Source organism: Diadema setosum, chromosome 16, assembly GCF_964275005.1.
Source record: "Diadema setosum chromosome 16, eeDiaSeto1, whole genome shotgun sequence".
NCBI lineage: Eukaryota > Metazoa > Echinodermata > Echinoidea > Diadematoida > Diadematidae > Diadema > Diadema setosum.
This window is the reverse complement of record NC_092700.1, coordinates 11,726,430-11,753,548: the sequence shown is the minus strand read 5'-3', so window position 1 is coordinate 11,753,548 and position 27,119 is coordinate 11,726,430. Positions and strand designations below refer to the sequence as shown.

Sequence of the window (27,119 nt, the reverse complement as noted above, 5' to 3'; positions counted from 1 at the left end):
GAAGTTTTGAAGCCCTCACCTAGTGCCATCACTTAAAGCAAACGGAATTGAAATCGGGTTACAAATGGCAAAGGAGTAGCATTTTGTAGCAAAATGTACAATATAGGTCAAAAATCAAGGTCAAAGGTCAAAGAAGTCAAAGGTCAAAATTCTGTGTAGAAGTTTTGAAGCCCTCACCTAGTGCCATCATATAAAGCAAACGGAATCAAAATCGGGTTAGAAATGGCGAAGGAGTAGCATTTTGTAGGCAATGTACAATATAGGTCAAAAATCAAGGTCAAAGGTCAAAGAAGTCAAAGGTCAAAGTTCTGTGTAGAAGTTTTGAAGCCCTCACCTAGTGCCATCACTTAAAGCAAACGGAATTGAAATCGGGTTACAAATGGCGAAGGAGTAGCATTTTGAAGCAAAATGTACAATATAGGTCAAAAATCAAGGTCAAAGGTCAAAGAAGTCACAGGTCGAAATTCTGTGTAGAAATTTTGAAGCCCTCACCTAGTGCCATCATATAAAGCAAACGGAATCAAAATCGGGTAAGAAATGGCGAAGGAGTAGCATTTTGAAGCAAAATGTACAATATAGGTCAAAGGTCAAGGTCAAAGGTCACAATTGAAATTCTGTGTAGAAGTTTCAAAGCTCCCATGTAGTGCTATCATATAAAGCAAACAGAATCAAAATCGGGTTAGAAATGGCGAAGGAGTAGCATTTTGAACATTTTGATCACACACGGACGCACACACGGACGGACGCACGGACGGACGCACGGACGGACGCACGGACGGACGCACGGACGGACACACACACGTACGGAGCCCATTTCATAGTCCCCTGCTCGAACTCGTTCGGCGGGGACAAAAATGCACAGTGAATTACTCAGTTTTCTTTTCAGCATTTATGGACAAAATGTACATATATAATACAATGCATACAATGTACAGCTATCACACCTGATGTGACATTATCATAATTTGACAAAGTTTCGAATATTTTCTCAGTTTCTTCCAAGGCTGGTGACCAGATAGTTTTAAAAGGATGAAAGTATAAATTCTCTACCCCCCCAAAAAACAAACAAACAAACAAACGAAAAACCCAAACAAATCATAAAGTCAACCACTTACTGTAAGCACCCTCCCCCCACTTTCAACTAGTATTGATGTTACTGCAGAAACTGGACAGGTAAAAATGTGACCTCTACAAAACAAGGAAAAGTTGAAATTACGCGGTGCGTAATATATGTCCCCGCCGGAAGTAGCATTTTGTAACAAAATGTGCAATATAGGTAAAAAATCAAGGTCAAAGGTCAAAGAAGTCAAGGTCAAAATTCTGTGTAGAAGTTTTGAAGCCCTCACCTAGTGCCATCACATAAAGCAAATGGAATCGTAATTGGGTTAGAAATGGCGAAGGAGTAGCATTTTGTAGCCAATGTACAATATAGGTCAAAAATCAAGGTCAAAGGTCAAAGAAGACAAAGGTCAAAATTCTGTGAAGAAGTCTTGAAGCCCTCACCTAGTGCCATCACATAAAGCAAACGGAATCGAAATCGGGTTAGAAATGGCGAAGGAGTAGCATTTTGAAGCAAAATGTACAATATAGGTCAAAGGTCAAGGTCAAAGGTCACAACTGAAATTCTGTGTAGAAGTTTCAAAGCTCCCATGTAGTGCTATCATATAAAGCAAACAGAATCAAAATTGGCTCATAAATGACAGAGAAGTAGCAAATTGAACATTTTGATCACACACGGACGCACAGACAGACGGACGGACGGACAGACAGATGGACGGACACACGGACACACACACGTACGGAGCCCATTTCATAGTCCCCTGCTCGAACTCGTTCGGCGGGGACAATAATGACCTGACATCTCAAGAATGCTATGTCATAAGACACATGTTCATGTGTGTATATATATAAACATATTACATATACACTGTATTTTCAAATTCTACACTTCATTAAGATTTGCTTCCATCATATTTAGCATAAGCAAAGACTTGTTATGATTTGACATTGGCTGGCTATTACTTTGTTTCACTTTCAAATCAACTTCGCATGATAAAGTGAAAAATTGGCTAAGTTGAAGACACATTCCACCCCAGATAGATCTATATGTAAATACAGTGTAGGTATAAATCATAAATTATTGTGTTAGTTGAAATTGGTCTAAAGTAAATGATTTTCTCCAGTTCTTTTTGATTTGACTTGAGTGAGGTTAACTGTAATTGATATTAACTTATTTTGTTATTCTCTTGATATGCATACGGTGCCATGCTTCAGACAGTAGCTGAATGACCAACCCGAAGACCTCATGTCTCAGGCTTCTTTTGAAGGGATACGTTATACTAAAAAAGCAAACCCACAAAACCAGTGAACACATTCAGATCTCATTACGGATGGGCTGTAATCACAGCTGAAAAGATTGCTATCTCAATTCTTAAGATGTTCAAAACCTTAGAAAGAGAAGTACAATCCGCCTCACATACGTTAAAGCCAAAGGGTCTTGATAAAATCCTTCGACGTGCATGAATTTAGACTTTCACAATGGAATTAACATGTTTACATCCATGCAAGTTACAACATGTTTTTGCTTTGAGTGAAGTTCACTGAACTGAATACTAACATTTCGTCAACAAGAGAAAATGTATATCATTATTGCAGGAACTTAACAATCACTTGAAAATTGGTATGGCAGAGATCGAGGTGGATAACTTCCTTCATGGCTTCTTGAATTTGCAACAATGATTAAAAAATAGCATTCGAAACACAGCAGAATTCTGATACAGGAAAACTTACTAAGTACAAGAAGCTATTTAACAATCAAATTTCCTGTCCATGATGGTATTGTCTTGTGCCATGTAACAAAAACACGAGTGACAATCTTTGGGGCTGATCAAGTTGAATATTGCAGACCACGAACAAGGACACAGGAAACTAGTTATTAGAATAAAGAGACCTCGGGACTAGTAAAATCACTTTGTTAAATTTTGTTGTATCAAAAGTCTGTAACATAGAGGTTTGAGACGCAAGAAAATTAAAAGTAATTTGGACATTTGGGGCAAGTATGATTACTGTCCTGTATTAAGGTTTTGTTCAGTGTTTTTCAATGGTTCACTTTATGGTATGCAGAGTCACTCATTGCTGGGGTTGTGAGGTGAAAGGTCAGTCGTTGTCTCTGCTTCCTAGGTCCTATTTCATTCTTTAAGCCCATTTGCTACTAAGAAATTACAATCTAAATTTTAGCTGTGATTCTAAGTTTGCTCCCGAGTAGCAAGAGTTATTCTAATTATCTCAGATAGCATCCTGCATTTCGGGTGAAAGATTGTATCAAACTACAAAGGGGGAGGGGGAGGATTGGGACTCAGTGTTAAAGGGATGGTATAGTATTGGTGGAGATGAGGATTCAGCTTTTAACTTTCCGCAAGGTACTAAGAAACCACTTATGAAATGTTAGCGAGCATATCATTCTAAGAGGAATTCAAAGTTTATTTCATGGAAATCAGTTTTAAAATGGCTGAGATATCTAAAAAATAAAGTAAATTATTAGTGACCTTAATAAAAGGTGGGTCCCACCTATTATTCAGATTGCTTTGTTCTGGATATCTCAGCCTTTTCAAAACCCAATTTCATCAATCAAATGCTGAATTTCTCTTGGAATAACATGCTCTTTCATATTTCATAAGAGGTTTCTCACTATCCCATTAAAAAAAGTTAGAAACCTGAAGCTAGGTGTCAAACAAAACTATACCATCCCTTTAAAAATACTCAAGGCATGATTCTAAAGAGAAAAGATTCTTCAAAATTTTCCAAGGCAGCTGATCAGGACATCTCTGAGCTGTTTTCGAAGTTTCTCATTCCCCTCACAGAAGATGTGCGTTGACCCCTCCTCCAGCTGTATAATGGTATCTTCCGACTCCTGGTAAGTACAGAAAGATACACTGGTGAGTAGTGGTAGTCTCCACTGAAATATTCACAGGGCAGCAGATGAACTGTGTAAACTGCACAAGTATAGGATGTCAAATAGTCTGACATCGAATAAGAAGTTGTAGTTCATTGTGAAACTTGTGCTTTCATTGCAAGTATTTCCCTGCTATTGCAAAAGGCTAAATCTTTGTAGAAATATTCTATGAATAGAAGCACAATGCAGATGGAATTGTATTGACATGCCTCAGTGGCCCAGAGAAAGGTGCGGGTACACAAAAGTGTGTGACACACCTTTGTACCTCTTGAGGACACAATGGAATGAAGTCCCTTAGTCTCACTATACAGACCCTAACAAATAATACGACAAAGTGTTCATTTTCTCAATCGTATGGCTTATGCTACACTATGCTTCACATTTCTAATATCCTGGTACATTGTACAGATAGATATACAGTCATACTTGTCTGAATAAAGAAACTAGTGTAATTTAAGCAAGAATATCAGGGAAACTTATAAACAAAAAAAAAAAGGCCTAACCAAACAGAATGTTTTGAGAACACAATAGATCTCCCTATGGCGTTTGAAAACTTGGAAATGGCAATCAAAGTTGTGTGACTGCAGGTACTTGCACAGAATTCCTGCCTTGTGTACAATACAGTGCATTATATTTTGTAAACACTTACACACACCCACACACACATACACAGCCTACCCCCCCCCCCCCTACATCCACACACAATGCACACACACATACACAAGATTAAGAATTTGGACGAGAGCTTAGTAGCCTCCGCCCTGTCTCAGAGAATGCATAAATCACGATATTGTTACAGCATACAATGTGTGCAAGTCTATACAGAAAAAAATCACAGTAGTAGGTAAGGGACACTCACTCACAAAACAAATAAGTACATTAATGCAAACAATCCTGAGACCAAGTCTTCCATTGTAAAAGTACAAACTTTTGAGCACTTCCTGCAACATGTAACTACTGTAGCATGAAAATAAATGCATGGAATCTGTTTTTGCTTGCTATATATCATGAAACGATTTCAGATGTTTTGAATTCGCAGGATTAACCCTAACTAGGCCTGGCTATATAGGTAGATAGAGCCGGAGGGGGGGGCCTCCCAGGCCCCCCCTCCAGATCTCTGCCGTCGACCGCGCGATCACAACAAAAATTGGCACACACATTGCCTATGACGTAATCTAAAGTACCATGAAGTTATTTTTTAAAAGAATTATCATCTATGCTAAATTATGCTATTTCATGCATAATGATGCATGAAATCAGACAATTTGGTATAAATCACTAAATAAAGCTCAAAACAGGCACATTTTTTGTGTAAATATTCTTTTTAGTGTCCTTAGCAAATGTAAGAGAAAAAAATTGTGCAATCAGAAAAAATGTAAGTATTTTATTGTTCTTTTGAATTTCTTATGTATTTCTGTGTTTTTTCGACTTTATGTTTTTCATTGTTTTTTCGATGAAATTTGTCCTCGACATTGTTCCGAACAAGAAAATATGTTATTAATTGATTTCAATCAATAAAACCCCCAAATAATCATGCTTTTATGAAATTTGCCTGTAAACACACTTTGCATTGAAATTGTACACGAATTCACGTTTTTGAGCGATTTTTGGTCTGACATGCAAGTACATATTTATGCGCAACTTCGGAACCGCGCGACCGGGCATTGCAAATTTGGTGTCAAAAGATGTGAGAGACTCGAAAGAAAAAAGTCATGTCGCGGCAATAGCTTTTCGCGTTAGTGATACATCACGCGAAACGTAGAAGGAGGGCCCCCCCCCCCGGCCGAGTTAGGGTTAAAAACAAGTGAGATTCATCTTTCCGGCAGGTAAGCACTATTTGGGCACCCCTCCCGCTTCATCATGAATATTCATCAGGCAGTAAGATACTGTACTAGTAAATGGCAGAACGCTGGATACGTACCTTAGAATGTAAAAACGTATGGCTGGGAAATATAAAAATCTCGAAAAATTGCATCAACGGGGAATGTCAAAACGTCTCGGCGGGAGATGGTAAAATGTTCAGTTTTGCCGGGAAATGTAAAAATTATGTATTTCCACGGTGTTACGGATACATGTAGATGATGAATATTCATGATGAAGCGGGATGGGTGCCCAGATAGTGCTTACCTTTCTGGCAAAGCTCAAATAATAAATGTCTTTAAAAAAAGAAAAAGAAAAAAAGTTTGTTTTTACAGTCTTTTGGCTTCCCCATAAAATACAGGATCAATATTCCTCATGATATTTTCAACATAGCTCAATGCTGATACAGTTGTTTTATCTTACACACATGCTGCCACTAATTTCACGCTTTGCTTTCACTGTGTTTAAAACTTTCATATCTAGATCTCTCTCTCCGTCTCTCTTTGTTAAAACTATTTGATACAATACCTGTTATGGTGTTGTGGTCTTACTGCATTTTGCATAATATGCAAAGTTTTTTCATTCCCTTTCTCTCTTGGACATGGTGCAGAATGGTACTGTTATGACAGTATGATTCTACAGAATGGGGATGTTATTTTACTCTTACCAAATGGATGATGTGCCCAGACCCTGTGCTCTCCACCTTCACATCTGACACACCATTCTGCAAGGGAAAAAGTAATCAGGTTGTTACCATGGAAACAGCCAGGACAAGAACAAAGCTGTGGTATGCGTAATGTCATCCTGTGATATGCGGTTTCCATGCATTTTTAGAGTCAAACTAATGCAACATTGAATGAGTTCACATGAAAGTTTGAGCGCATTTTCAAGGAATGATGTAGAAAGATCTTGATGACTGTAGTAAATGAAACCATCTTTACAAATTGTACACTATTAATCTGAATCACCTGCACAAAATTATTACTATCATTCAAATCAATGAAATTCTTGCATTGAGTTGTTTCTATTGCAACTGATTGACAAATTGCTCTACACCGACATGAATTAATTTGTCAGTCAGTTACAATCAAACAACTTGAAGCAAGAATTTCGTTCATTTGAATAAATACGCAATTCCTACTGCATGTTATGAGAATAAGAACAAGCACTAGTCTGGCTGTCAGACTACATGATCATCATCGATCATCATCATTATTATCATTGTCACCTCAACAAATGAAGACTGCAATTTGCCACTCACAGCTAAACTCTCATTTCCAAATGTGATGATACTTACCGATGCTAGGCTTGACACAAACTCTTCCACATCCACATTGCCGTAGACGTACTGCTTTGGGTGCGTCGTGTTGGACTTGAGACCGGTTCCTCCCTCATCCTCCCTCTTCCTCTTCCTGGGGGGCTGCCCCGACTGAGCCTGGGTGCCAGCTTGGGGGGAAGGCAGCTCCTTAACGACCAAGATGACACAAGGAAACATAGAATAAGCCAGTTCGGAGTTAGCTAATGTGCGCATTGATAGAAATGATCTCCTTTTTTTCTCAGTTGGTTAGGCACTTCACTCATTTTCAAAGTTACATAATGCATAATAAGTTTGCCAAACGTACATATTTATGGAATTCATCGGTCATGTTCAAATAAAGAATGAACTTGCATAGACCAGGTGACCAGGGGAAGCATCCATTTCTTTACTTTGCTTTGAATGTAATAACAATTTTTTTTTTTAATTACAACATTGACAAATATCGGGCTTGCTGTCAGGTGGATGTGTTGGCATGCACCATTTATAGGGATTACCTGAATAATCATTACATAGCAGATGCTTATCTCTGTGATTGAAAAAGCAACATGCCTGTTGGTACAAATGGCCTTTTTCTGCTCATGCATAAAGCTGAACTCTAAACTGGCCTACAGTGTATCACCATGCAAACTGTATGTACCTCATGTTCTCTTGTCTACATACTAATGTTGGGAGGAATGACATCTAGGTTATGTTCTATATTGCAGCTTGAAGTCTGCCGTGTGAATGCAACTGTTCTGAAAGGATCTGGGAGAGGGGGTAATACACCCGGAAATGATACGACGGAATTTGACTGGCTGCCGGCAGGGTTAGAATGAAATGATGTGTGTTATATTTTTTGGGAAAATATACCTCATGCCAGGATGTCAAGTGTTATATTACACCTTATATAACTCTGGAAGGGCAATATCTGTATGATACTATGCGATAAGAATGACATACAATTACAAAACTGGGACATTTCTTCACATTCTATGAGGTATAATGTCATTCATGCTCTTATGATAAACCTGAGATGAATTAGGAACACATCTCTGTCCACCCCACCTCAAGGATGTATCTGTTGTCATGTGCATTGAGTTGTCCGGTTACCGTGGCGACAAGAACACCTGGTTGGAGTTCGGCTGGTGCAAGATTCATGGCCAGCTGTGGAAAAGATTGTAGTGATTAAAGTCAAAACAGACTGATTTTCGTTTTTCTTTCTTTCACATAACTTGTAGCTTTCTTACACAGACAGAGGCAGTAGTGAATTAAATGCTTCATGTAAAATCACGATAATCAAGGGCTACCAGTGTTTGTTGTGTCCTTGGTGTTACCATCTCTTGGTATCATATTCTCTCCGTTTTACATGATGGTAATGTTACTTCTCCAAGTGTTACAACCTTTAAGTGTTACATTCTCCTGGTGTTATATTCTCTATTGGTGGCCACTGGAAAGAAGTAATACTGTCTTAAGCTTTCTCCCAAACACTTGTGCTTTGAATGCAGGCATATTAAGTGGGGGCTTATCACATGACAAGAAATGAAATGGATGGTACCTCTGGTGTGATCTCCACTTTCTCAAATCTCCTTTGCACCAAGAGGTTGACAACATCTCCCCGTTGGTACGGTGTTGGTGCTGGTTCCTGGAAAACACAGATGGCATAAACCCCCTCAGTACCACCATCTCACCAAGTGGTCATTAACATTGCATACAGACAGACTGTCAATGGGATGGACGGGGTTAGCATCTATCTGCCAGCAGCAGAAGAAACCTTACATCACTTTATCTCCTTTTTCTTACACTCTACTACTCTTTAACTCCATCTCTGCATTTCCTCTGTCTACTTCCATCTCTTCTGCTTAAGTCTTATCACCTTTCCTCCTCTTGGTCTTCCTCCTCCTCTTTCTCTTCACATTAATTTTTTTTTTTCCTAATTACACCACCTCCACCGAAGAGGTTATGCTTTTGCCTGCATTGGTTGGTTTGTTTGCTTGTCGTCTGTGTGCAAAATAACTCAAAAAGTTGTGAATTCATTTGGATGAAGCTTACAGGAAAGGCTGACAATGGCACAAGGAACAGATAATTAAATTTTGGCAGTGATCCGGTAACTTTCATGAATTTTTGAAGGATTTTTAATCTTTTGGCAGGCAGGATCAATGAACTCAAGTTGCACATATTTGAGGTTTGCATACACGCACTGAAGTGCGTGCTCTGCTCAGGCAAGGCGCTGCGCAGCTGGAAGCTAATGACGTAAAAAGGCTTCTACATTGGGAAATTTGGCAATTTTCAGCATGCATGTACATGTATGAGTGGAAATCACTGGTCTCTATGGAAGAATAAGATCAGTGGTGGAAATGAGCTGCTTGGCGGAAGTCTGCGCTCTCAGAATGTTTCTTTCCTCCCTATTTTCTTCATCTTAATCTCTTCCTTAACCTCTTCCTTCTCCTTCCATTCCCCTCATCCTACATCTCTGCTGTCTGCTATTTCCTCTTCTTTTTCAAAAGCAACACTCTGCAGATCATTCATGGCTTGACATTTCATTTCCTACTTTGGAGCACATCACCGAGTGCTGACAAGATAAACATACTATAGTATGTATAATACACTCTGACTAGCATAACCTACCATCTATCTGAAACAAGATTTTAGATATTGGTGAATGCTCATGGACAAGGAACACTATAGAGCAGTGGTTTAATCAAAGAAAAAGAAAGAACTTGAACTTGAACTTGAACTTGAACTTTATCTGCTAACCTTGTCTCAAATACAAATATCGCACTTAAAGTGAAAACAAAGTTCTGGTAAGGGCCTGAGAACCCGTCTGGCACCATTTCATATTTGCTTGCAATATATCGAAAGAGTCTACAAAGAAACTTACCTGGCTGACGCGGTTTGCCGGAATGATGAGTCGTTTTGGAGTATTTTGAGAAAAATAATAAAAGTCGGTAGACCGACTTTTATTCCAGAAGGCTCCAGACTAACTCGGTCTCAGGGAAAACTCGACCCTATTTCAGACAATTTACACACAGTTCGTGATCGCCATGTTCATCAGTACTCTATACTACGGGTACCAAACGAGGCCTTGATGAGCAGACAGGAAAGTGCGTGCTAATCCTGTACAAAACAAATGGACAGCGCGCGGTCCTCAAGCCTATATAGTATACGCACATCACCTCAGTTGCTGAGACGCGCGGTCTGTGAAGTTTTTGTTGTTGTTTATCAAGCGTCTTTGATTGTTTTTAGAGGTGCTTGAGAGGCGCACACTAATTTTGCATGCGCGCCAAAGAGGTTTTTGATACGCGCGTTGTAACAACTCGAACCATTACTGCGAGTAGCCAGAACGCTACAATGTACATATGTAGTTTATACAGGCCGCTCCCATATGCATAGTACAACGCTGTACAATCCAGAGGGACAACCAATACAACTCATCCCGCCGTCAAGCAAAGCGAGGCCGAGTTATCCCCGAGTCCGAGTCTAGCCTGACCCCATTCGGGTAAGTTCTGAGACTGAACGTTTTTGGTTAATATTTCCCATTTTCGTCGTTACCCATTGAATATCTTGTTATTACAGCGTTATTCCGCACATTTCCTAGGCATACGTTCACATTTTGGAGCAAAATTGGACAACTTTTGCAGGCGTACCAGAACTTTCTTTGGGCTTTAACAACTATAAGGTGAAGTTCATTAAAAAACACAGAAAAGGAAGAAAGAAAGAAGGAAAGAAGGAAGAAAGAAGGAAAAAGGAAGAAAGAAAGAAGGAAAAGGGAAGAAAAAAAAGAAGAAAAAAAAGGATGAAAGAAAGAAGGAAAGAAAAGAAGACTTACCACTTCCACCACGAGGTCTGTCCTGAGAGGATGGGATGGCGGTGGACTGAGGTATGCCTCAGGGAGGACCACTTGTAGGGGCTGATAAAGGATGAATGTTCAATGTAAAAAAATAATGGACATATTCACATGCATTTCTTCTTCAAATCACATTATTTGGCACACTGTAGAACCAGAAATTTTCACCAGCATGAAACTTTCACGAATTCTGCGAGCTAAGACTTCTGAAAGTAAAATGGACGTGGAAGATATTGTCCACACAATGCATCAAATGCCTGTGACAATTTGCAAAAGTTTAATGCTGCAAAAAAAGGCAGTCGGCTCCAATTTGCAAAAGTTTCATGCCACAAATGTTTCTGGTTTTATAGTATCCATAGCACGTGTAGTGGGAGGTCACATGACGGTTTGTCAAGAATGACTTTCATTGCCATTTAGTGTAATTAGAAAAATCAACCAAATTTGGAGACATATTTACATGTGGTAAAGTGCACTAAAGATCATGCATTGGTTAAGTTGACAATTTGACACAACTGAATCATTTGTTATTGCTGTACACTTTGTGAGAAATATAAATTATGTAACAATTTTTTTTTTCAAAAACCATGTATTAATTCCATAAAAATTTAGTGTATGGTGATTTTTCTTTCTGTGTGGGGTAGTTTGAGCTGAATGCAATTCTGTGAAAGAAGCTATTTTCATGTGACTGTGAATAGGTTAACATGTAAACTTTGTACACTGCTGTGTTCAACTTACACATATAACAAGTGAACTCTTGTATAAAGCTTGAAACAGACAATCAAGCATTGATCATAAGAATCTCCACTCAGACATTTTGTTTCTATGACGACAAGCCTACCTTGAGGTCCTTGATGAGCTTGTTGGCCTGAGGGAAGGTGAGGGCGGTGTCGATAGGAAAGTAACAGGCCTTCATGGCCAGGGGCTGGTACGGTGCAAGGGCATCCAGGTAGGCAAAGTCAGGTTCTGAGGCGGGGACAGAGTGAATAATAGACTTTGTCTTTAAATCTTATCTTTTTAGGGGTCTAGGGCAATTACCCCCTGGGCAATTACCCCGGATCCTTCCCCTGACCCTGGCCCTAATCCTAATCCTGAACCTAATGCTAACCCTAACCCAAACTCTATACCCTTAACCCAACCCTAACCCTAATCTTTACTCTAACCTTATTACTAACCAGTATTTAGCCGGGGGTAATTGCCCTCGGGGGTAATTGCCCTGATACACTTTTTAGCTGTATATATGGGGCTGGAGTTGTATCTTTTAGTGATAGTGAATACTGTAATCTGATTGGTCATATCAACCACGAAATATTTCCTGAATTTTGTGAATGAGGTCATTACCCCCATTATATTTCCTGTTTACTCATAAAACCTCAGAATGTGTGAGCAGCATCTATGAAAATTACAGAAAATATATCAAACCTACATCAAATCCTTCTCACGTTTAAGATCAATTTTGGCTTCCTTTATGAACATAAAAAAAACTTCAATTATTTGTGGAGTACTGGCTTATAGGTGTGGCTGTGGTTTAACCCCATATATGGTTCCATGATTATTGGTGGTTGCTGGTTATTGCTGGTTATAGCATCCAAGTGCTTAACTTGGAAGAATCAGACTCATGGCATGCTTTCCAACAATCCACATTTCTCTGTGACCGCTTAACCAAATTGAATGGGGTTTTCTGCAAAATAGAGCTAAGATGCTATATTTCAAGACCCTGAAGTAGCTTTTAGACGGTTTAATCATATTAGGTGTTATCAATGCGAAAATCCAATTGTAATGTGTTTTTTTTTTTTTTTTGACATACTGTATAGCTTAAAACTGCTTTGTTTTGATGGTTAAAATATGGGGTCATTTGAAACATTGCAAGGAACTGGTCCATAGATTGAGGTGAGACATACCAATGAAGAGGACGGTGTTGTTGCTATTCTTGCCCCATAGCTCCATGAAGTGGACGGCATCTCCCATTCTCAGGGAGGGGTGTCCGGTGAAGACGACGCAAGGCGTCTTGAACTGATTGCTAAATTCACCTAGGAAGAATGACCAAAAAAAAAAGTTTGATGACTGACAAAAATTGTGCAATACACAAAGGCAATATATGATGTTTTAGAGCACCATTTGAAACAGATGCAAGACTTCAGATTATATTACATTAGATATTATGATATATTTGTAGAGCCATGCTAGATTATTTGAGAGCTGCCAAACTCTGCAGGTACAATATGGCAAAATAGTGCAAATATGCCATTATTTGTGCAATTTCTGAAAAATCAGATTTATTCACATTTCTTTTTTTCAAAAGCATATTTTCATCTTTTGAATAAAGAATAAATAACATACTTAACATTGACAAAATATACTACAGTCAAACCTGTCTATAGCGGGCACCCAAGGGAAACAAAAAAAAGTGGCCGCTATAGAAAGGTGGCCACTATAGACAGGTTATCAAACTTTGTGTGCATTGCCTACGTGTACATGTATCATCATTTTATACATTTGTAAGTACTTACATGCACATAATGTATGTGTGTGCGTATGCACACGTGTTTCATGCATTGAACAACGCCGGTGTTTATGAAATTGTTGCACAGGATATACTTGTAGCATGTGTACAGTCGTGAAGAAAGCCTGATGCTAGTGCATTATTATGACTGAATGAGTGATGAATGCAGCGGTGGCTATCACTGAACGTTGCCCATGAATGACTGGCATGGCTACAAAGCAGAAAAACATGCTGAATTACTGGCTCTTTGGCCGCTATAGACAGGTAAAAATCTACCACGGGAAACAAAATTTGTGGCTGCTAGCCGCGTTAGACAGGTGGCCGCTTTTATAAATACACAGGGTCTTTAACAGGGTTTTTCTCTCGGGGGGATTTTTCAGTGGCCGCTATAGACAGGTGGCTGCTAAGGCAGGTTTGACTGTAGGTGGCAGCTTTGTTACGTGGTTTCACAGCTATGCAAATCTTGAAAAATGACAGATCATTCGCTCATAGACCCCACACGAAAAGAGCGCCAAAGTGAAGATGTCACAGTCATTTGTTGAGCATGGTTCACAGATATTTTGGGGTTACCTGAGGTTGTCAAGGACCCGTTTCCATGGTAATGAATGGCTATGACATCACACTTTATACTCTATGGGACATTAGCTCATTGTGCAAGCAAACTCTTACCATGCACACTTGGGAAGTGTTTTAACCTCCCGACCTTGATCAGTTCTGCGTGAGGAAATGGAGGTTCTGGCAGGTACACCTTTGACTGTTTGACACCACATAACCTGGGAGGAATTTGGATAAAGTGCAAAATAGTGTGCTAGAATAACAAAAACTGTGAGATTCATTCGTAAACTTGTTCGAAATGTTAAATGTGTAATACAAAGGCTCATTATGACTTAGTTGTTCATCTGTTCACAAGTGTTTATCTCCTTTTTTTTTTTACATCCATTGCTGTTATTGTAGTCAACTGGTGCACAAACTCTAACAAGATTAACTGTCAGACCAGCTAGACAAAGTACATTAACCTTTGACTTTTCTGAATAAAATATATGTCATTTTTACATGTTTTATCTGCATGACCTACATGCATCACTAACATCTCATGAGCACTTTGGTAATTGAGACTTATCAGTAAATCTTTGAAAGAAAAGGTTGCCCACATAATACTGGTGAATATTTGAGAGTCTGAAGGCTTTGCCCTGAGGTGTTTACAAGATGACCTGTATCTCATGGGTCATACTCAAGCTAGGGACGATACAGAACCAAAAGTTATCAGACATCATGAAAACACTACTCTTTTCCTAACAAAAATAAAACTAAAGAAGCACTCTGAGAGCGCAGCCCTCCGCAAAACATGCAGCTCATTTCCACCACTGATCTCGTTCTTCCATACAGATCAGTGTTTTCCACCAATACATATGCATGCTGAAAGTCGCCAGATTTCCTAATATAGAAGCCTTTTGAACGTCATCAACTTCAAGCTGCAAGGGCGTGCCTCGCCTTAGCAGAAACTAGAGCATGTGCTTTAGTGCGTGTATGAAAACCTCAAAAATGCGCAGCTTGAACTCTCAAGTTCATTGACCCTACCTGCCAAAATATCGAAAATTCTTCATGAAATCCACAAAAAATTGCCGGATCACTACCAAAATTTAATCATCTGATACTTGTATCATTCTCAACCTTTCCTGCAAGTTTCATCCAAATCCGCATATAACTTTTTGAGTTATTTTGCACAAGGACAAACAAACAAACAAACACTGAAGAAAACATAACCTCCTCCCTTGGCGGAGGTAATAACTTCTCAACAAGAATCAAAGGTATCAACACAGCGACTGGTCCTGCAAGTTTGAGAGTGGACCACTGTTGGGACAGCAATGTTTGGCAGTAAAACACACTCACACACTTACCACTCCGAGAGGATCTGGGAGAAGGCAAGGGAGCTGTCAGCTACCGGTGAGATGAAGTACAAGGGGGTCTGCATCAGACCGGCAGACTCCATGTAACTAGCCAGACACTCAAAGAGGTCATAGATCACGCCAGAGGGATAGCATGGGACTAAGACGTTCCCTCCATTCTTGATAGTTAGGGCTGTAACATATGTTAACAATTGAAGAGAGAAAAAAAAAAACAATGATATGAATGAGATGTGAAAGTCACTTGAAAGTTTTGTGGCTGTAAAATCACTTGTGAGGCAAGACAAGGCAGAAATCTGATGTCACTATCACAGTCTGGCACAATCTGCAAAATCCATACAGCCTACTACTTCAATTATTTAACCCTAACTAGGCCGGGGGGGGGGCCTCCGAGGCCCCCCCCCTCGACATTCCGCGCGATGTATCGCTAACGTGAAAAGCTATCACCGCGACGTTTCATGACTTTTTTCTGTCGAGTCTCCCGCATCTTTTGACACCAAATTTGCGATGCCCGGGCGCGCAGTTCCGAAGTTTCGCATAAATATGTACATGCATGTCAGACCAAAAATTGCTCAAAAACGTGAATTCGTGTGCAATTTCAATGGAAACTGTGCTTACAGTCAAATTTCATAAAATAATTATATAAAATAATTAAAATGATTATTTTGGGGTTTTACTGATTAAAATCAACTGATAACACATTTTCTCCTTCGGAACAATGTCATGGACAAGTTTCATCAAAAAAACAATGGAAAACATAAAGTCGAAAAAACAAAGAAATACATAAGAAATTCAAAAAACAATAAAATACTTAAGAAATTTTTTTGGATGGCTCAATTTTTTTCTCTTATATTTGCTTAGGACACTAAAAAGAACATTTACACAAAAAAATGTGCCCATTTCAGGCTTTATTTAGTGATTTATACCAAATTGTCTGATTTCATGCATCATTATGCATAAATTAGCATAATTTAGCATAAATGACAATTTTTCAAAAATCTAACTTCGTAGTACTTTAGATTACATCATAGGCAATGTGTGTGCCAATTTTCGTCGCGATCGCGCGGTCGACGGCCGAGATCTGGAGGGGGGGCCTGGGAGGCCCCCCCCCGGCTCTATGATCTACCTATTTAGTAAATAGCCCGGCCTAGTTAGGGTTAAACTATCTTGGAATAGAGACTGTTAAAGCAACGACAGTAAAAATCCAGAGAGAGTCGGAACACACAACATTAAATTGGCATTCCAGTCAATCTAAATAATGGAGAAAAGAGGTACACCATGTGAATGTGATGTGAAAGCAGCAAGTACAGCATGAATTTCAAGTCACCTCTGAAAGATGAGCTGCTTCTACCCTTGTCCATTGACAACATTTACAGTGAACACACCAAAGAGAGATTTAGATGCATGAAGAAGAAGAATCTTATCTATACCTGGTGCTTTATAAATAACTTTAATATGTGCAGAACTTGAAGTGATACTGTACGAGCTGAAATTTTCGCGTACAGATATTTTCGCGAATTGCTACTTGGAGGACATTTTCGCGTGTTGTTAATTTCGCAGTTTCGAGGGTCTAACTGAACTTAGTTATTTGCGCGTTGTTATTTTCGTGTGTTGTTATTTTCGCGGTTCAGAGGCGATTCACGAAATTCGCGAAAATAAAACCACCGCGAAAATTTCAGCTCGTACAGTACAATATATTACTGCATTCAACACATTAAATCATCACAGAATGGCAAGGGATGCTTGAGCTGTCTATAGAGACTTGAACCTACTAAGTGTACTGCAGAATTCTCCCAGCATGCTGTCAGGGTTGTGGGCCGGTGTCTGAGTGACCCCCGTTAAGATGAGGACATCACTGTTCTTCAGACTCTCCTGGCTGATGGGAACAGAGTGTGTGGTCAGGACTGACGATGCAGAGACATAGGATACCTTGAAGGAGAGTAGAACAGGCCCAAGGTTATGAACACATTTTTCATTGTTGAGGTTGCCACTTGAGAGAATAATGCAATTCCTTCGTTTAATGCAATGAAATGGCACTTCCACACTCTAACTTGTTATTCTATTACACCTTTATCAGGAATGTCTGAAATATCTTCTTAAAACATCCTCATGACAAGTGCTTATTTATGTTGCTATCATGTCTTTCCTGTGCCTTCACTGTAATTGTTAAAATCTGAAGAAGCATATTAGTTGATCAGGGCTTATACTTGTGCTCTGTATCATATGAACTAGATTATTTTATGATAAATTACAGCTCACACAGCATCACATAAAATGCCCACAGCTGATTGCTCAACTCCTAGCAGATGCCATGAAACTGAAATAAGTCTCCACTGTTGTTTACAAAATTGATGAAACTGGGCTTATTTAAAGGACAAGTTCACCTTCATTAACATAAGGATTGAGAGAATGTAGCAATATTAGTAGAACACATCATTGAAAGTTTGAGGAAAATCGGACAATCCGTTCAAAAGTTATGAATTTTTGAAGTTTTTGTGCAGTCGCCGCTGGATGAGAAGACTACTGCAGAGTATGATGTCACATGCGTACAACAATATAAGGAAAATATAAAGAGAATTTCACAAAATTTCATCTTTTGAAAAAAGTACACATTCCCTTGACTCGTTACTGACATATGTTATGGGTCATATTATTCCCATTGCCTTTAGAAAGAGGCAAGTCAAGTGCTCTTTAAATGCGAAAAAAGTGAAAATATGTTGAATTTTCTTTATATTTTCTTTATACTGTTGTACTCATATGACATCACGAGCCTTAGTAGTCTCCTCATCCAGCGGTTCCAACACAAAAGTTTTAAAAATTCATAACTTTTGCATCGATTGTCCAATTTTCCTCAAACTTTCACTGATGTGTTCTACTAATATTGCTGCATTCTCTTAATCCTTATGTTAATGACATGAGTCAGGAACTGCAATGTCTGTTTTGTCCAGAAAGTGATGATCTTAAAACGGTACCGTTGACAGACGAGGGAGCCCTCCATCTCATCACTCACCTTCTCGTAGGCCGAGCTGATGATCCAGTTACAGCTTCCCAGGCAATAGCCAGAGCTAAGTGGGACCAGGGTCAGAGCTCCAAATAGACTCTGGAATATGCAAGTGATGTTTGATAATAAGCAACATTAAAGGGAAAGTTCCCCAAATTAAAAAAGCACTGATCATGTGACCATAATGTCATTATTCCCTTTGACAACACTGCACACTGGCACTGGTCTGATGGTCCCTGACCAGTAAAAATCACAGTTGGACCAGTAACTTGTTCAGGAATGGACCAGTAGAAAATGGAAAAACTGGGTATCTACTGGTCTGACAGATAGTTCGGACTACTGGAAAAATGGGTTAACAGCAGATTCATGTTTTCCCTAGTCATGTAACTAATTAATATTCTTTCTCTACTCAAAAACATTCTTCATGGTTTTCTCTAGAATTGCCACTAACATCACTTACATCCTTCAAGACAGAGTACAATTTTTTCACACATTTGTATAAAAATGATAATTCAGTGTTAATAAGCTGCTTCAATTCCCTTTCATGTGTTTTCAGCAAAGCTGAAGATGCTTGCTCAATGTATCAAGTGCCTATCCTACTGTTAATATCAATCCAATAGCAGTGTAGCAAAAGTTTTCACAGAGCATCAGATGAGTTTCTCATGCCACATGAAAGAAGAAGCGTACACTCTGGATTCAATGCTAACCTTTCATTCAGCAGCTCATCTCACACAGCATACACTAATCATTATGCACTGGACTACACGTCATCAATGTGATGAACACATATACAGTACTTTTTCTGGTTTTGAAGGCCCAAAAAGTTGCTGCCAGGACTCACCACTTTCTCAGAGAAGGCAGCATTTTGGATCTTGGAGATGCATGCTTTCACATTGTGTTTGCTGTAACACCTTTTCCAAGAGGCAAGACAGGGGGCCTCCTTCAGTGGGGAGGGTAGAGTCTTCAGAACCTCAGGTTTCTTCCAGAGGGAGGATACACACTTCTTGGGAACTCTCTCAATGTATTCCACTAGCTCTTCCATCATTTGCCTTTAAAACAAAGAGATACGAAAGACAGCATTATATCTTACTTTGAATACTTGCAATTTATACATTGTGGCATTAATTGCTAGTATTTTGATTGGTGTACATGCCAAAATTTTTCTCAAGCCAATTACAGGATATTACTATTATACATGAAAGTAAAACATACTAACACAATGCAGGCGTTGATATAACACCATCTAAATCGATGCTTATACACTCCATATCAAGCTATATTTAATATGATTCCATGACATTTGCTCTTGCGACAATTGCTCCCATGAAATATCTGCATGCTATGCCGAACATAAATTCTCACAAACGTAACCCTAACCCTAATTCTAATCATCACACAAAACTAAACCTAAAACTCTATTACATCCCTAACCCTAACCCTAAATCCTTGGAGAAAACAAGACTGGAGCAAATGGTGTGTCACCATTTAAAGGACAAGTTCACCTTCATAAACATAAGGATTGAGAGAATGTAGCAATATTAGTAGAACACATCATTGAAAGTTTGAGGAAAATCGGACAATCCGTTCAAAAGTTATGAATTTTTAAAGTTTTTGTGCAGTCACCGCTGGATGAGAAGATTACTGCAGTGTATGATGTCACATGCGTACAACAATATAACGAAAATATAAAGAGAATTTCACAAAATTTCATCTTTTGAAAAAAGTGCACATTCCCTTGACTCATTACTGACATATGTTATGGGTAATATTATTCCCATTGTCTTTAGAAAGAGGCAAGTCAAGTGCTCTTTTATTATGCGAAAAAAGTGAAAAGTATATTGAATTTTCTTTACGTTTTCTTTATACTGTTATACTCATATGACATCACGAGCCTTAGTAGTCTCCTCATCCAGCGGTTCCAACACAAAAATTTTTAAAATTCATAACTTTTGAACGGATTGTCCAATTTTCCTCAAACTTTCACTGACGTGTTCTACTAATATTGCTGCATTCTCTCAATCCTTATGTTAATGAAGGTGAACTTGTCCTTTGATCTATGCATATCTTTTTGTCATCAGCCATGACAGAAATTGAATGTGGTCAACTCTTTCAATGAGACAATGCCAACGGCAAAATCAGAGTTACATATCAAATAAAGCAGAAAGAAGGAGATTCTGTGTACAGATGTATCACATCTGAAATCCACAATCACTTTGAAGTACTGCTCTGTTTGAGGAAACACATGCAATACATTTGAATGTGAACCTTGTGAATATTGCCACCTATTTCATTTGGCCGTGACCATCAATCTTTACAAGATCTTGCAGAAGTCTTGTGAGTTGGCTGTTCTGTAATGGATTATGATTGCGTTACCTCTGCTCATGTTTTATGAAGTATATCTTTGAATATGTAAATAAATAACTTTTTTTAATACAATTTTACCCTGACCCCAAACGTTTGACTTTAATCTCAAATCAATTAATTTTTAATCATTTACCATTTTCTATGAAGGCGTGAAATTTGATCTTGAAAACAGGAATGAAAATTGGTAAAGGAATTAATATGGTCAGTGCTAAAAATTCTTAAAGGAGCGTGTATGATCAAGCAGCATATTGGAAGGCTAAAAGGAAGAAAGGAAGAAAGAGGTTTAACAGAAACTGATTCACTGTTCAATCTTACCTCCCTATCTGTATTGAAGGCTCTGTGGCATAGATCACACCATTGAAACCTGTGTACTGTCAGAAAGATAGGAACAGAAGGGGTATATATGCTTTGTCAGTTACTACTGAAGTTTAAAAAAAAAAAAGAAAGAAAAGATCTACATGTAAGTGCTTCTTAGAAATTCAATAACCAAACTTATGATGAATGATTCCATCTATCAATCGATATTTGCCTTTCTTTATTTTTTTCTTTAAAAAAGGACACAATGGTCCATATTTATGAAGGCGGTTTAAATGTAGTCCATGGTTTATGCACATTTCATGTATGAAAACGTGAGTGACAGATTCTATATTGCAACAGACGTCCCATAATTACCATGTATTGATACTCACACATCAAAGGTATGCCTATTTGACACTTAATTCAGACCATGGTTTTGATATAAATCGCCTTTGGTGGAGGAGTTTGAAGAGATTGAAGGCAAAAGGTAATTAAGCTTAGTGACAAAAGGGAACAACATACCACTTTCCTTCACTGAATCATTGGTGAATTTACTTTCAAAGGAATCCTATGCTTGGAGCACACAATGCACATTCATCTACCATTAAAACACACACATCTGTATACATACCTCATCATAACATACTCAGAGTCAAATACACTGTACATGTATGCTGGTTAAAGTGTACAATCCTATTCTATATATGACAACATACCGAATGTTTCACAATTTGAGAACAAGAACAATTATTTCAACTTCAAGGCACTACCAAACAAACAAATTCTTATCATCCATCCAGTCATTGTTGTAGGAAGTCAGAAAAAAAACTCAAAGGTTTTCTTACATAGATGCTCTAGTATTTGTGCACAGACAGACAGAGAGACTTGACTTACCTCAGTGATAAAGGGAAGTGCCAGCATGCAGTGGTAGTTTGAGATCAAAATGGCATCTACTGTGGCCATATCAATCATTCCCAGCTAGAAAAAAAAAGAAGACAATTGTGAAAGGTGGTGCTGCAGGAATGATTTCAAACAAATCAGAATACTCAGGTAAGTAATTACTTATCGTACACCTTTGCTGCTCTATTTGTTGCTAGGACAATAAATGCTACTATAAATTTTAGACTAAAACATATTTCCATTTGTAGACAAGTCCATTACATACATTCCTACAAAGCCATTGTATTTGAGTAACATGATGCTGTCGCACATAGAATGAAATCCAGTGCACACAGAACATTTAATAAGCCATTTATTTATCTATTTATTTATTTATTCATTTATTTATTTATTTATTCATTCATTCATTTATTGTTATTATCTTTTTTTTAATGTATTTATTTTTTTTTTAGATACTGGCACTGTATTCAGATGATACAATATCTATTTCAGCAGCTCCAGCTTACAAACTCAAAGTAAAAGTAATAAAGAATCTTAGCTGAGAGTCAAACCAAGGCTTTTGCTGCAAATACAGGCAAAGAGTTTGATGGAGTGAAATATTTACCTCTGGAGTGCAGACTTCTGGCATACCATCCACAAACACTCTCCCACAGCATTCCTTCAACTCCTGCAGGCAGAAATGTTTGAAACAACACATGAACTCACATTAACGCCAAGGAACTTTTCTCTACTCTTATTGTCATGATTGGGTACAGTAAGTGCAGGCATGGAAAGCTTGATTGTTTGACAACCATAACTTTTAAGAGCAAATATAGTTTGTCATTGTACACATAAAATTAAAAATATCAAAGAGTGTACAATTCTAAGAGGAATTAAACATTTATTTGATTAAAATCAGGTTTTGAAATGCTGAAATATATCCAACAACAAAGAGGTTCTAATTAAAAGTCGGGTCCCACCTTCTATTAGAATGCTTTATTTGCTTTGTTTTTGCATATATTTCAACCATTTCCAAATTAAGTTTAATTACATAAATGTTTTGATAAACTTTTAATTCCTTTTTAGAATTGAAGATCTGTAATATTTCATTATAAGTGGTTTCTAAATCATCCCACAAAAAGTTAAAACCTGAATCCCCATCTCAACCAAAATCATACCACCTCTTGAAAGGTCCTGTTCACCTTTGGGAGCAGTGATTTAAAAAAAATGTTCAAGATATTATTATTATTTATCATTATTATTACTATTATTTATAGTGCGCTTTTCCCACAAGGCCCAAAGCGCTTACAATCAATATCACTTTTGATGCACATGTGTAGGTCAGCTGTATCACAAAACATCCTACTGTGTAAGATCTTTTTTTAATAAAGCCCAAAATATAAAGAGATATCACTATTTTTCTCATTAGACCACAACTGTAGACAGTTTAGTCTTGAAGCATTTTTATCATAACTATTGTTCACATTTTGTATACTTAACATTGAATATACTGGTTCGAATGTTTACATTGGTTGTTTCCATCCCTAACTCACATTTTAGAACTATTTTGAAGCACTAATGCTGGGTTTTTGTTTCATCTGCAAATGGTAAATTATGCCTTCAAGGTAGTAGTCAGAATTTCTCTATCATATGTGTGACATCTCTGTACTGATACCTTGGAGAGTGCTGATATTTGGCTTTTGTCCCCACTGGCTGCCTTCCATCTGGGTAGTTTGGATAGTTGTGCACTGTATGAACAAGTGAGAGGGCAAAAATAAATCCATCAATACTAATCAGCAGGCTACAACCTGCAGATCTTGAGCTGTTGTGCGAGTTACACTCTGCTTCTTAAGTTATGTTTTGCTATCCTGTAAGCAACATTATCACAGAGATCACTACACAAGTGCTGTAAAACAATTACTTTCTAAGGGTTATTTGTTGTGTGAAGATCAGAATTGCTGTATTCGAGTAAAGAATACAAAAACAACAACTGGGTACTGAAGGAAACAAATACCACTTAGTGACTAAAAGACCTAATTGTTTTCCTTTTTTTTTTTTAAACTGCAATTCGGCAGAATAAAGTGTTGAAGATTCTGAGCCTCTAAAAGATAAACCAAAGTGGTCTCACCAAATGGGATGTTGTGTTGAGAACCAATGAAAATGCTCACAGATTCTACTTTTGCTCCTTGCTATGAAAGCAGTATCATACCAATTTAAAGCTCTGTTCTGATTTCTGAGCAAACCTTTGCAGCTGAACATGATTGCATGATAAAGATCACATGCTGGGTAGGTCAAGGTGTAATCCCATCTTTGTTTAGACACTTTGGCACCTGCTCCATACCTTGGTACAAGGGGCAAAGGTAGAAAATGCTGGAGACTCCTTAAATCAAGGCTACAGTCCAGGAGGATGGTGGTTCCCTTGAAGGTCAGTAGAAGGCATGGTGCACTGGGCTGCTCAGACAGACAGTACTAGAACACATCGAGACAAGACACAACAAAGCATTAATAATTACTGGCAATCCATATCTCAATCTAATGAATATAATATCCCTATCAGTAACTCTCTGGTGAGGGCAAGGCCTGGGCTAAGTCGTAAAAGTTTGAATTTACGAATGGCATGGGCCAAAATAGCCCACGTCAGGCTTGGTCTATTTTAGTGCTGCTGTTATCAACACCAAGAAAAAAAAATGCATGAGTTACTGAAGAAGATGTAACTTTTGGCAAGTGTGTAAAGTATACTGTAACGAGGCAGATAACACTTTACAGAATTTGTGTCACATTTATACTTTCTCCTTTGCTTTTGTTATTGGTTCTGCTATTCCAAATTCAAGAATTGAGCCAAGAAAGTGTGAGTTTGTGTAATGTGATGCAGCATTCAGTGGACACATTCGAAAGCTACGTATTGTATAACTCTACCATCTTCTCTATATAGCAATAACATTATACTGTATACGCCATTATTTTCGCGTATACAGATATTTTCGCGAATGACGAGGTCATAGACATTTTCACAAGATGTTGTTTTCGCGAATCGATGCCGACGCTTACGTTAATGCTCTATTAACAAAGGGCATGGAGACAATTTCGCGTGTTGTTAAATTCACAATCAAACTGCAATTCGTGAAATTCGCGAAAATAAAACCCTCGCAAAAATAACAGCATATACAGTACTAATCTGGTTAACATTGCACTTACCGGTAACAGGTTGTTTTTTATTTTATTTATTTTTATTTTATTTTTTTATTCATTTTCTAGTATTATTATTATTATTTTTTTTTTTTGGGGGGGGGGGGAGGGGGTGTACGCACATTAACTCACTGAAAGTTGAGATGAGACGAGATGTGTCCCCGGATTTCCTCATTTCTTTATTCTCTTGATATTCTTCTTCTTTTTTTTTCTTTTTTTTGGCGGTAATTAAATATCTTTTAATTCTTAGTCAGTAGATTTAATCAAACATCTTCTTTTCTTGCCTCTCGTGTGGCTCTAGAAACTACTGCATTTGCCATTTAATTCGTTGTCTACAAACATACAACTTTACAAGTAATTAAATCAGTAAAACTATAAAAGAGAAAGCAAATCAAATGTCATACTAAGATTACCAGTATTAACCCAAGATAAATCCGACAATAGTCATCAACATCTAAGGCCGACAGGTCTACATGTTACACCTTTTGAGATAAATTGCTAATTCATGAATCATGGTACACATGAAAAAGTGTTTTCACAATGGTCCCTACATACACTGTTTTAGCAATGGTCCCATACATACATAATTTTGTTAGGACACCATCCCGAGTGAGGGGAATTCCGGGAACTAACACTATTAACAGTATTTTTTCCAGCTTCCCATCCCAATTTTAACTTGGAATTTTCTTCAGAGCTTACCAATTTCATCTTAGTTGTGGCTGAAGATGGATAACAAATGTGCGAAATGTACTAACGAAGCAAAACGCACAGACTTGTCCTGGCCGTGGGTGACACAGCGCCCGTCACACCGGCTTTTGTTTTACCAAATGCTGCTGTGGAGCTTAGCCACGAAACAAACACGCAGATAAATGGCTGGGACCGAGGAAGACCTCGGCTCGCGTGCATGGTACGCGGGGACATATCCCCTTATCACCCACTTGTACCAGCAACAAACGGCCACCGCACCGCGCTGCGCTGTCCCAGGCGCGGATTACCGGTAGGTAGATAGATTGGTCATGGCGGAAAATGATGAAGAGTGAACATACAGTTATTCTGGGTTTTATGTGCAGTAGGCCTAAAGGCAAAACAAGAAATTGCTGGCTGGAGTGGTGGAGCTTGGAGGCAAGACGCAAGTATCAGTAAAAATACTGCAAGTTGTGCAACGTTTAGATCTATTAAAGTTTTACATAATGTAATGTTAATAGACACCCTGGTCCCTAACGTTAGTACTATCATCAATCTTATTTTCTGAGTTTCTCTGTCACCAGTTCACAACTTTCTAATTCTAGATTAGCACAGCCACAGCAGTTATTTTACTATGAGTATTGTAGGTCTCTATCTATGAGTACACATTGTCATTCGCATTCATTCCTACGACACCTACTCTATATAGATTGTTCATTTCATTTCATAGCGAAGAAGAAGGTAAACTATTATTACTATATTAGTATTAAGTAAAGTTTCGGCCAAATCATGATATCAATCAGTCCCCTCTCGTTCTGCGTGTGCGTCTCCACTATGTGCAAAGTCTATTGAGGTTGAAAGAAGTCCCTGGCATGGCTATGACGAAATGAATGGCGGTGAATGGAGTGGGGACCCATCTATTTTGCGATAATGCCAAAGTTTCAGTGATTTCCAAAGTTGAAAACATTAGTTACCGTGATTACATAAGCCAACATTGCTACTTAGGCTTTAGAATCTACACGCTAGGACTAAAGTTTATATGTAATATGTAGTGGTACTTAGAAAGATCTGTCTGTCCGGAGGAGTCTTTTATGTTTTTGTTATCGCTCTACTCTGCGTAGGAGGGGATTCTGTGAAGCCAGACGCAGTCTCTGCAGAACATATCCCTGGCCCCGACGACCAGATACAGACCGATCTTTCGGTCAAGGTACTGTGCTGGCAGTGCAGTGGTACTGGGTATCCTTGCGAAAGTGTTAACTTAAATACACAGCTCAGCCCAGTCGCTGTCAAAATGTGTTTTTACAGTGATTGGGCTGTGTATAGTTATGAAGTTGTATGCTGTAGCTGTGCT

At 38.4% G+C, this 27,119-nt stretch overlaps 1 protein-coding gene across 1 annotated transcript; it reads right to left on the bottom strand.

Moving 5' to 3' along the window:
- Positions 1-696: 696 nt before the first annotated feature.
- LOC140240109 (integrator complex subunit 9-like) lies at positions 697-25,901 on the bottom strand. The gene is made up of 19 exons (XM_072319918.1): positions 25,784-25,901; positions 24,240-24,367; positions 23,574-23,646; positions 22,524-22,586; positions 21,914-21,997; positions 21,038-21,093; positions 19,200-19,407; positions 18,368-18,457; positions 17,130-17,286; positions 15,352-15,532; positions 14,123-14,226; positions 12,852-12,980; positions 11,792-11,916; positions 10,936-11,016; positions 8,665-8,751; positions 8,175-8,273; positions 7,110-7,277; positions 6,480-6,536; positions 697-3,910 (listed from the first exon to the last, which is right to left on the bottom strand). Exons 1-19 carry the CDS (start codon positions 25,790-25,792, stop codon positions 3,791-3,793), a joined length of 2,019 nt encoding a protein of 672 aa, XP_072176019.1. The 5' UTR covers positions 25,793-25,901; the 3' UTR covers positions 697-3,790.
- Positions 25,902-27,119: the final 1,218 nt, after the last annotated feature.

Coding starts and splice junctions, on each gene's coding strand:
- LOC140240109 (XM_072319918.1), bottom strand. Junction 21,094..21,913: donor CACTTCCCTTTATCACTGAG/GTAAGTCAAGTC, acceptor TCTTTCTGACAG/TACACAGGTTTCAATGGTGT. Junction 19,408..21,037: donor CCTTCAATACAGATAGGGAG/GTAAGATTGAAC, acceptor TTTGTTTTAAAG/GCAAATGATGGAAGAGCTAG.